The 12,414-nt window shown below is 35.8% G+C and overlaps 1 protein-coding gene across 1 annotated transcript in view; it reads right to left on the bottom strand.

Moving 5' to 3' along the window:
- The window catches only part of LRRC7 (leucine rich repeat containing 7), a 556,339-nt gene that overhangs the window by 137,224 nt on the left and 406,701 nt on the right, over positions 1-12,414 (bottom strand). Inside the window, exons 9-10 of the mRNA XM_042996209.1 lie at positions 8,229-8,303; positions 2,118-2,262 (exon numbers count right to left, since the gene is read on the bottom strand). Coding sequence (XP_042852143.1) covers positions 2,118-2,262; positions 8,229-8,303 — 220 coding nt within the window. The remainder of the gene's footprint in view (positions 1-2,117; positions 2,263-8,228; positions 8,304-12,414) is intronic.

Here is a 12,414-nt window from a genome sequence, read left to right as displayed (position 1 = left end):
ACAAGATGCAATTTCCCATCAGAATCAATCCCAATCAGAATCTATGAATTCTTTTAGGGCCTGAGGACACAGCTCTCAGTCTCCTATCTCAGATACTTCTCTTGATCAAGAAGGGGATTTTTGGAGGGAAGTCAGCTATTGTACGTGTATAATCAGGGACTCTGGCAACTCTGCAGATGCATAAATGTAATCTTCCCTGAAAGGTCAATAGAGTTTAAAGATCTTGTCTGAGGAGTAAGCTACTATCACAAAGTTACTTTCCTAATTTGAGAACCATTCAGATTCTTAACTAAGGTATTAAAATACATAGTATCACCTGTCTGTCCTAGTTGGCTTTATGTCAGCCAAGTATCCAATCTGATGTTTTCTATCACCTATCCATGCTGTCTTCCCCAGACCAGAAAGCTACTTTCCTGGTCTTCTTTCTTAAAGGAAGATATTTTAAACAAATAATTATATCATCTTTTGTTTTACTATGTGCCATTTTTATTTCCAGAATTTCTAATTTTTTTTTAAAAACCACCTATTCTTAGTAAGAGTTCTTATTTTTGTTTTATTAGTTATTATTTTTATGAATGTTATTCTAACTTTTGTGTATTTGACAATCTACACATACTTAAAAATCATTTTTTACATTTCTTGGTGACTTCGGTTTCTCCTGGGTAAATTTTCCTATTTGTTTGAGTTTTTGGTTGTGGTTATAACATTAGTTTTCCTTTAAAATTTTCATTTGCATGCTCATTTGTGAAAGTGAACGTTTTCTCTTTACCAATGCTCACCCCTCTCTGCCTGATAGTTTTGTAGTTACCTCCCCTGACTCCCAAGTTTCTGGAGTGGGAGTATAAGGCATGTATTTTGACTAGGTGGTTATCTTGACTAGATGATCATTGCTGTCATCTTAATTAAAGGATGCTCTTTTTAACCATTACACTTCCTCACTTTCTACAACATAAAAGAGTATTTTCTAAACTTATCTAATTATAAGTTTCATCTAGGATGTTTAATAAAAACAAATTAGAGGGCTTACCACAAACTTACTGAATCAGAATTTTCAGAGAAACAGCCTGGAAATGTGTAAGTGCCTAATAAAACTGTCAGATAAGTCTTACAATGGAATGAGTTGGAAAAATACTGTTATAATACAGTATGTGATTATATAAATCAAAAAGTTATTAAATCTAGACAGAAAGAAATTCTAGCCTGTTTTTCAAAACTAGTATCCTCTATTAGCCTGAAGGAACATGAAAATGGAAGCAGTCAAATAGTGAAGAAAAATTTGGAAAACTGCTTTATCTTCTAGCTTCCTTCTAATTAGAGTACCTAGGTGTAACTTAATTTTCAGAAGCTTTAATAAGTTCAAGAATATATGACACATTGTATTCAAAGAGTGTTTAAAAACTAACACCCAAAGTTAGGTAATTTGCTGATTATCCTCCTAAGTCCTCTCATAAATAATAGTAAGATATGTACACAAAACAGTTTACTTATTATTAAATTAGATTCTTTAATTACCTTACTCATATAAAAATTTGTAACAAAAATGGATTGGGTGCTTGATAAATACTAACAGACATTCTCTGCTGTCATGAATCTTAACAGCATATAAAAGAAAATGCATCTTTTTTTAAATAATAGAACTACAAAGAGATTTTATATTTATTATATATTTATGTTATTTTCAGATTATAGCAGTGTTATAACAGTATTGAAAATAGGATATAGCAACACTCTGTGGATAGAAGCTATTGTGATTTTATGGTGATAAAAGATGATATACATGGTTATCAAATTACTCTAAATCTAAGAAATCTACTTTTTACAGTAACATTTTACAACTTAAAAGATTTGAATTGAAAAATATATCAGTTTGGTAGGATCATGTATTTTAATAGTAGAGCCTTCTTGAGTTTGACAATTATTTACCATTTCATTTTAAGATATTGGTAAAATACTATGATACCAGTAATAATGAACTTGAATAATGAAGTTTGTAATTCATTATTATCAGTCAGGCTAACAGTATATTCCCTATATCTACTGATAAACTAAGACTACGCCAAAAAAGAAAATTTCATATATTTCATATAAACATTCATGACACAATAGAATATTCTTACCTATAGAGTCGGGCAACTGTTGCAACATATTGGATGACAGTAAGAGGTCCTCAAGGGCTTCACATCCAGAAATTTCCATGTCAACCGTTTCTATTCTGTTTTTTGACATATCCAGGTATACCAACATCTTTAACTTCCCTATAGACTTGATAACATTGCATAAACTCAGGATTAGTTGAGAAACTCTCACAAGACATTTGAAAGTTGTAAAAACCACAATACTGTAAAACTAATTTTAAAAGCAACTACAACAATAATATGTGTTGGTAAGAATGTCGAGAAATTATAATCCTTGTACATTGCTAGCAGGAATTTAAAATTGTGCAGCCACTTTGAAAAACAGTTTGGCCATACCTCAAAATGTTATACATAGAGTTTCCATATCACCCAGCAGTCCCGAGGTGTATACTCCAGGATGCAATATATGTCCACACAAAACACAAACTTTAAAGCAGTATTATTCACAAGAGCCAAAAAATGGAAACAACCTAAATGCCTATCAGTTGATGAATGGATAAACAGCATGTGTTATATCCATATGTTGTACTATTATTTTGCAATACATGCAAATATATATTACAAAATGGATGAACCTTGAAAATATATGCAGTGAAAAATGCCAGTAATAAAAAACAAACAGCTGTTGCATGATTCTATTTGTATGAAATGTCCAGAATAGGCAAATCTATAGCGATGGAGAGTAGATTAGGGTTTCTAGAGGTTGGGGGTAAGGGGACATGGGAATGACTGCTAATGGCTTCAGGGATTTTTTTTGGAGATAGTGCAAATGTTGTAAAATTAGATTGTGGTGATGGCTACTCAACCTGTGAGTATTCTAAAAGCCACGGAATTGTATATTATAAATGGGTGAATTTTATGGTATGTGAATTATATCTCAGTACAACAGTTAAAACAAAACACAACAATCTCAAAGTTGCCACTGAATTAAATAAATTAATTAATAATAAAAAAATAAATGACAATTGTCACCCAAACAGCATATGTTGACATATTGATTCTTACACTTTCAAATGCATAAGAAAGGGTTTAAATCCTACCAGATTCAATATTCTGTTATTCAACATTTCTTTTTGAGAGTCTACTATGTAACAAGGCTTGTGTTATACATGGGAGACCAATCATGAATAAGTCAACTAAGTATGAGGAGAGACTTGTCATGATACAGACAAAATCTGTACCCTTATGGAGCTCACAGTAGTGGAGGAAACTGTCAAACAAATAATTACAATACCCTATAATATATGCAATTAAAAAAACATGTAGAGAATGTCATAGAAGCACAGGGCTGCAAATTGCCTGGAAGACACAGCCTGTCAAGAAAAGGAGAACATGCACCTAAAAGAGAAAATGACATATACTGTTCATAGTAAAATGTGAAAAATCATGGCATGTTTGAGGAAGAGTGGGACATTTGATTTATAAGATTATAAGAAGACATGTGTTCAAAGTCCTTACATATTATATGAGGAGATGTAAATTCTACCTTTTAAGGAAGGAAAGCTATTCAAGAGGTTTTTGTTTGTTGGTTTTGTTTTGTTGAAAGAGAGAGTATGCATGTGTGCCCCAGCGTGCCTGTGAGCACAGTGGGAGTAGGGGAGGAGCACAGATAGAGGGGAGAGAAAGAATCCCAAGCAGAATCTGTTCTGTCAGCACAGAGCCCAACGAGTGGCTCAACACCAGGAACCACGAGATCATGACCTGAGTCGAAATCAAAAGTTGGACCCTTAACCGAGTGAGGCATCCAGGTGTCTGTATTCAAGGTTTTTAAGACAAAGAATGACATGATCAGATTTGTGCTTTAAAAATCCAGCTTCAGGGAACTACAAAGGAGAGATTCTTTGATGAGAGTTGCAAAGACCCATCACAAGGATCTGGAAACAGTTTTTATTTTAAGTTTGTTTATTTATTTTGAGACAGAGAGAGATAGTGTGCAAGCAGGGGAGGGCAGAGAGGGAGAGAGAATCCCAAGCAGAGTCTTCATTGACAGCCTGATGCCAGGCTTGAACTCACAAACCATGAGATCATAACCTGAGCCAAAGTCGGACACTTAACTGAGCCACTCAAGTGCCCCTAGAAACAATTTAGCTGAAGAGATAAGGGCCTGAATTAAGGCAGCGGAAGTGAGGAAGAAGAAGGGATGGGCTCAAAAAAAAATCAGAAGTGGAATAATTAAACTAGTAACTAGTTGCTGAGGACAGGGAAGGAACAAAGTCATACTGTGAACAGGAGTAACAGGGACCGCTTAGCTGGGACATGGAGCACAGGAGTCAGGACAAGATAAAAGTCCTCACTTTCAGTTTCTTTCAGGGCATATTTTGCAAATAAATACCCTACACATAACTGTGTTCAGTGGATCATCTGTCTGTTTAATCCACCCGTATCCATTTTAATATATTGTCTCTACTTATTTGACAGAATATAAATAAAAAAATAAATAAACTTATTACACACACAAGCACACACTTGGCACTGTGCCAAGTACTTTGGCTATATTATTTGATTTAATACTTCATATCTTTGCTTCTCACAATGTGTTTTGCAGACCAGCAGCATTGGTACCACCTGGAAGCCTGTCAGGAACATACAGTCTTAGATCTCAGACGCACTCTGGACCTACTGAATCAGAATCTGCACTTCAACGCACAATGAAATTTAGTAATTAATGTCACACAATGGGAAGCAGAGACAAGGAGAAGTTTATGAGAGAGTGCTCTTAGGATCAATACCAGTGGGAAGACAGAGAGGAGGAAGGAGGCACGGCTAGGCAGATGAAGCAGCTGAGCTGGAATGAAATCTTGAGGAACTCCTTGGGTGGCCCTTTAAGAGTCACTGAGTTGGATTGCCTGGCAGTAGTAGGGTGAGTCTAAGTAAGGATGAGGAGCCAGGCCTTTATCACTGGTCATTGGGTGCAGGTCTCCCAGACTAGAGATGTGACCCTGGGTAAGGAGGTTCTTTTCAGCTGGAGCAAATCTTGAAGAAGGTGGAAAGCTGCAAACAGTATTCCCAAAAGCTTCAGGAATAGAGAGTAAGTTCTTCATTCCAGGAGGATGATTCATGACAGCAATTATTACAAATAACATTCCAAGGTTACCCCATTAATGAGGGGTGGAGCTAAAATTAAAATCACTTTTCTCAGATTACAGACCACAAAGCCTATTGATTATATCAGCAGTCACTGACCTCTAACTCCCTAATTAACCCAGCATATATCTCTAGGTCTGTGACCTCACGCCCCATGGAGGCACAGAATGTGCGAAGTCTTGGAATAGATGAATAGTTGCTAGGCTAGGAACTGAGTACTTTGGGTGAGTGAAGCCTGAGGGCTGAATTCTCCCTACACCTGGAAATATGTCACTTGGAAAAATACTGTCACTTTACTTATAGATTCCCACCCTAAGGAGCTATTATGATACCATAACCATTCTTCTCTTCTGGTGAGCAAGGAAGGAATGATGTGTGTGTGTGTGTGGGGGGGCTCTTTTTTGTTCTTTCATCATGAGGAAATTTCTTTATTCTTTGAAGCCCCCTTCATTGTTATTTCCAGCGCAACTCAATATTTTGGTGTGAAGTTTCTAAACATCATTTTTAGAGGCAAAACAATGCTTTGGTGTTTATTTTTGAGTCTTTCTAAACCCTCACTTTCAAACACCTTATAAAAGCAATTGTAGCCTGCGGTGATAAAGACCTTTGAAGTCTAATGTCTCAGAATCCTTGGGGATATTGAATGTTGCTCCAACATCTCTCGATACAGAGGGCTCTATAAGTGAGCAGTAGATAGTAAATGAAAAAAGTAAAAGCCATCACAAAAGAAGATACTGGAGTTTGTTTAAAAATAAATACTGATTCAATGCATTGTTTAGTCACATTTTGGTTGATTGATCTTAGAGTGACAGTGAACAAGATAGCTATGTAGAAGACTAACTTCTGATCATTATCTCTTTTCTTCTCTGATTTATGAAAAATGGAGTAGTAAAATGATAGCTCAGGCTTCCAAAAGTATTTTAAAAGTATGTTACTTTAATGTACAGTGATACATGAACTAATAATAAGATGATCTTGCTTTTTTCCCTGGGTCTTATAACACTAAATATTTAGGATTAATCATTCTGTGAAACTGATAGACGGGCTAGCTTAAGGCTGCATTCAAGATTAGTCTCTCAAAGACACATGTTTCTAGGTCCTTGCATAACAACTATTTGCCAGCACAGACATTCAGAAAGCCATGCCTCTTTATGGCAGGGAGGTGGGGGTATTCCCGCAAGGAATAAAATAAAATATAAAAACTCAAGTGTACTAAAGTGAGAAATCTACGTAAAGCAGTATATAAGAAAAATCTATTCTCACACTTATCTGTTCACAGACGGTTTCAACACTACTTTTCTATTTAGATAAAAAGCTTACTAAACAATATGAGGTCTGAATTGATTGCTAAGGTTGGATTTTGGAAATGTAATGACTATGAAAAATAAGATGAACCTAATTCTCATTTGTGCCCTTTGTTGATTCTCTAGCAGCAGGATTTTGGAGTTTGAGAATGAACAACAGCCCCTGGTGTTGGTTTGAATTACACTTCCACTATTTACTGGCTCCGTGACCTTGGGCCAGTTTCTTATTCTTTCTGTTTCAGTTTATCATCTGTAACATGGGGATAGTAGGAAACCCTACTTCATAGGCTTATTATGAGGACTCAAGGAGTATCTATTTGTAAAACATCTAGCATTTATCATGAGTTAGGCATTATCTAGGTGTTTTTGAATTAGTAAATATATTGAAGAAGCAGGTATAGACTTTTCTGATTAGACCTACATTCCGATTTCTCAATCTCTGCACAGGGAATTGGTGAGTGTCTTACCTGTGTTGCCCCAGGATTTGTACATACTTTGGCTATGGCACAAATTGGGCTCTACTACATGTAGTGGAATCTAGATCTGTCTCTCCTGTTATGTGTGAGCTCCTCAAACAAATGTACTCAAGGTCATTGAATATATTATCTTTGTAGCTCTAACATTAGCATGGTTTCTGGTTCATAGAGGTGTATTTGTAAACGGTTTTTGAATAAATCAATATATAAAAGATGTGCATGCTTTTTTGTTTTGTGTCTGTGATGATAGTATAAATGTATTCTTTTGATAAGAGAAGAAAGTATTTTTTTCCTTAATCTTTTGCCAGATTTTCTCTTTTATGTGGTCTCATGCTTGTTCAAAAGAGAAACACTTCTTGTTCTTGTTGCTTTTGCGATTATTTTAAGGAATTTTTAATGTCAAGTCAAAAGAAGAATAAAATTGGCTTTGGGAACACACATCAAAATCTCCGTGGCTGAAGAGTTATTATAAATCCAGCTGCCCTGGCTACTCAGCCCAATTGTGGTTGGCGTGTGTGTGTGTGTGTGTGTGTGTGTGTGTGTACATGCTTATTTGACTGCTTGTGTTATGAGTGGCAAGAGGCAATGTTTTTACTGGAAGCCACTATTTCACTGAGTGGGAAAGGCTAAATACTCAAACTCAATGAGTTAACTGGTAAACCTACTACTTAGGAGATATTACTGGATTGTCTGTGTGTTAGTAGAAAAAAAAAATGGACTCTAGTTGAACTTTCTATTTTTAACACCTGATAATTTGCCATTTACCATTTCGAAAATTCAAATGGGTTCTAATGGAAATCACCCAAACTGAGAGAAAGATTTTTATTTTGTGGAAAAGCTCTAACATAAGCAGAAACTATTATCTAGTTACCTATACGAATAAGTTTGATTTTGCAAAAATAAGACTTGGTATTATATGTAGCATTTTCTTTTTCAGTATATAACAATATAACTTTCTCAGTTTTAAAAATCGGTATGTGGAGAGATAAAAAATATAATCCTAAGAGAACAAGAGAATCTTTCATACATTTCGTATACCTATACTATTTACAAAAGGTATGTTAAATACAAAAAATAAACAAACAAACTAGTGAAAAAACACTTGGTAACCAAACAAATGTTTTATTGTGAAAGGCAAACACTGATATTTATATACTAAGATTATTATTCATTACCATTAATATATAGTACAGATGTTAGACAATGTGGCATAATAAAAACTTACATACCCCAGGTAGCACTTGTAATGCATTATTATCCATCCATAACTCCCTTAAATTTTGTATTTGATCCAGAACTTCAGGCTAGAAGAGAGGTAGGGAGAAAGACAACACAATTAGTCTTTTCTTAGCACAATAGAAGTGTAATTTCTTGAATCTGGAAACTTTATTTGGGAATCTAATGTTAATCCTTTAAGAAGTTCTAAGTTTAACAGACTTTCATCAAAACTGAGAGTCCCTCATATAGCTAACTTAGAACTCATCTGGAAACAATCAGAACAACAGTAATAAAAATTAAAATCTATAACTCTCTCTTAACACCCTACAATGATCCTTTGTAGCATTTATTACACTCTAATTACTCAATGTGTCTGTCTTCTTCACTAAAATATAAGCTTTTGAAGAGCAGAGCAATGTTTGTTTTTTTCATCTTTATTGTTTTTTTAATTTTTATTTTTGTTTTTTTTAATTTTATATTTTATTTTTTAAAATTTACATCCAAATTAGCATATAATGCAACAATGATTTCGGGAGTAGATTCCTTAGTGCCCCTTACCCATTTAGCCCATCCCCCCTCCCACAACCCCTCCAGTAACCCTCAGTTTGTTCTCCGTATTTATGAGTCTCTTCTGTTTTGTCCCCCTCCCTGTTTTTATATTATTTTTGTTTCCCTTCCCGTATGTTCATCTGTTTTGTCTCTTAAAGTCCTCATATGAGTGAAGTCATATGATTTTTGTCTTTCTTTGACTGACTAATTTCACTTAGCATAATACCCTCCAGTTCCATCCATGTAGTTGCAAATGGCAAGATTTCATTCTTTGTGATTGTTGAGTAATACTCCATTGTGTGTGTGTGTGTGTGTGTGTGTGTGTGTGTATATATATATGTATATATATATGTGTGTATATATATATACCTCATCTTCTTTATCCATTCATCCATCGATGGAAATTTGGGCTCTTTCCATACTTTGGCTATTGTTGATTAGTGCTGCTATAAACATGGAGGTGCATGTGTCCCTTCGAAACAGCACACCTGTATCCCGTGGATAAATGCCTAGTAGTACAATTTCTGGGTCATAGGGTAGTTCTATTTTTAGTTTTTTGAGGAACCTCCATCTGTTTTCCAGAGTGGCTGCACCAGCTTGCATTCCCATGTTTATTTTTTAATCACTATTCTTCACATCCCCATTGCTTGCCATGGTACTCGACACACAATAGGTTTTTACCATGAGTATGTGTTAGAGCCTTACACACAATTGCCCCCTCCCCCACCGTCCCAGGCATTGCATTACTGAGATATATAATAGTATGAATCAGACCCACTCATTTCTTATCTCTTCATTTACTCAGCAAATTTTGATTGGTTGAACAGTGGGGATGCCTACTATGGTAAGGCACAGTGTACGATCCACAGTTATTCAAACTCAGTTACTGCCTTGAAGTAACTGATGATCTAATTGAACAGACAAATGCATATAAATAGCAGAAACAGAAGGTAGCATATGGGAGAAAAGAATAATGTAGAGAAGTTCAGAGAAAGGAGAGAGAGAATATGATCAAGGTGTAACACATAGTACATAATGAAATTTCAATTCCCAAATTGAAGCATTCTCTAAATTGTACCTCATGGGCAGCAGACTATATGGAAAGGTTAGAGGTTGTTATTGCTACCATCATCATCTTTTTATTCGTGATGACCTTTTTCTGATTTCTCTCTAGAAATTATCCTATTCAGGCCACCAGCTTCCCTTGAAGTTGATTCCTTCCAGGAGGGAAGTGAGGAAGGACTAAGCTAATTGGTGCATAGTATTCACCTGGCCACAGGGTTGGCTTGGAGGATGGGAACATGATCCATTCAGAGCAGTTGAGAAACAATGTTTCTTTCACTGAGGCTTCAGGGGAAAAGACTTGCTCTTCCCTGCTGGATTAGAAACTGGAAGGGGACAGCCCTGGGAGCTTCAGGTGTGAAGAAAAGGGGAAGGCTGTTTCAGTTAAGAGATGGATCCTGATGACATCATATTAGGCCAAAATTAAGCCACACCTGAAATCAGATGTTTTGTCTCTTTCAACTGAAAAAAAAAATTATCACTGAAACAAAGTACAACCATAGTTCAGTAAACTTTGAGACCTACTTTGGAAAACTAGTGTATTTTATAGAATAATAGTGTGAAAGAATGGAATTGTATATATGTTAAGATGAGAATATTGGTAATCGTGGGTAAGCAGGAGTTATGTACACACATCTTTGACACATTAGAAGGGCTTCAGAAACTGCTAGGACTAGTTTGGAAAGAGCCTCTGATACCTTTAGCTTGCAATTGCAATTAAACATGGTACTATTCCTTGGAGAAATTCCATTTACAACAAAGATCAAAATCTAAAGTTAGAGAGTGGCATTCAGCTGTGGACTCAGAGTCATGTGTGAGTAAGTGTGGGGGATTTTTTTTTGTGTAGGAAAATATTCCTACTTTTACTAACACCAATAGTGAACAGGCAGTGAACTACTCCAACTGTATGATAAGCTGGGCAAGGACGGAAAACATAAATCAAGTCATAGGAAGCACACTCTGATGTGCAGAGACTTTGAAGCAGAGGGCTGGCTAGGAATAGTCAGGCCAGTTGGAAAACATCAGTCATATGGTGCAGATTTTCCTACACCCAGGCACCATGCAGACTTTATGAAAAGAGATAAGAGTTGCATACTGGAAACTTCAATACATCCTTATGTATGTGATAAGACGGAGATTAATTTATAAACTTCAAATGGTGAACATTACTCAAGATAAACTCTATTGTGCTGTGGTAACAAATTAATCCCAAAATCTCAGTGGTTTAACACCACAGGCTTACTTCCCACTCTCACTACATCCAGTGTCATGGGTTGCCACCATCTCAAGACTTCCAGAAGAGCCAAAGCAGAGAAGACAGTGTAGAAAACTAGTCATTGCTCTTAAAGATCTCAGACTAGAAGGGACATATATCACTTCTGATTATACCTAATTATCTAGACTATTTCTATGGCCTCAAGTTTAAGAAAGCCTAAGAAATATAAGAGAAATTCATGAATTATTTGGTGAACACTACTGTCCCTGCTACATGGTGACACCATATATATATATATATATATATATATATATATATATATATATATATAAAAGAATGACAAGAATGGATACAAAGTACTTCAATAAGTCAGTTATCCCTTCATTCAGTAAGTACTTATTAAACATCACCTAAGTTCTAGGCATTACACTAGAGTCATAACGCATGGTGTGGTCTCTGTCCTCAAGAAAGTCATGGTCTATATCTGCAGCAAATATTCAAAAAGCAAATACATGGCATTATGGGAAAATGAAGAAAGGGGAACCTATATGCCCTTGTAATGAGGAAGCCACATAACTATTCATGGAGCTCAGATGAGAAAGAGTTGGTCAGTAAAGAGGAGAGAAGAGGAAGCACATTTTAGCCAGAAGCAGAGAGATGAGAAATAGCATGATGTATGAATGGCAACAGGCGCTTTGCTTTACTGGGGTGTTAAGTTTGAAATAGTGTGAGTAGCAGAAAATGAGGCTAACAAAAGAGGGTGGGGTCTGTGAAGGTCTCATGTTTTGTTAGGGAGGTAGAACTTTATTACATGGGTGAAGGAACATCACTAAAAGATTTTTAATAGGAAGTGATTGTGGCAGATAGGTGTTATATATGTATATAACTATCCTGTTGGAAAAAGGAAAAGAAAACAAAAACAGGAAATCTTAATAGGGCTAGTTACGAAAGAGATAATGAGGACTAAAGATAAAGAATTTGAATTCAAAACACACTTAGACAATGAAAACAATAGGATTTGGTGACTTAATATAGGGGTGAGAGTGAGGGTCATGCACGTCCCCCAGTTTCCCAGCACCTGGTAGTTGCCACCAATGGAGATGCAGAATATTGGGCTGGAAACATATGAGAGAGACTGAATTTAGTGTTTTTTTTCTCAAAGGTTTTATTTAAGTTAAAGTTAGTTAACATATAGTGTAGTATTGGTTTCAAGAGTAGAATTTAGTGATTCATCACTTACATACAACACCTAGTGCTTATTATAACAAGTGCCCTGCTTAATGCCCACCACCCATTTAGCCCATCCCCTGACTTATTTTCCCTCCGGTAACCCTCAGTTTGTTCTCTATATTTAAGAGTCTCTTATAGTT

This window comes from Panthera tigris, chromosome C1 (assembly GCF_018350195.1).
Source record: "Panthera tigris isolate Pti1 chromosome C1, P.tigris_Pti1_mat1.1, whole genome shotgun sequence".
In the NCBI taxonomy this organism is placed as follows: domain Eukaryota; kingdom Metazoa; phylum Chordata; class Mammalia; order Carnivora; family Felidae; genus Panthera; species Panthera tigris.
The sequence above is the reverse complement of the archived record's forward strand: the minus strand, read 5'-3'. Positions and strand labels throughout refer to the sequence as shown.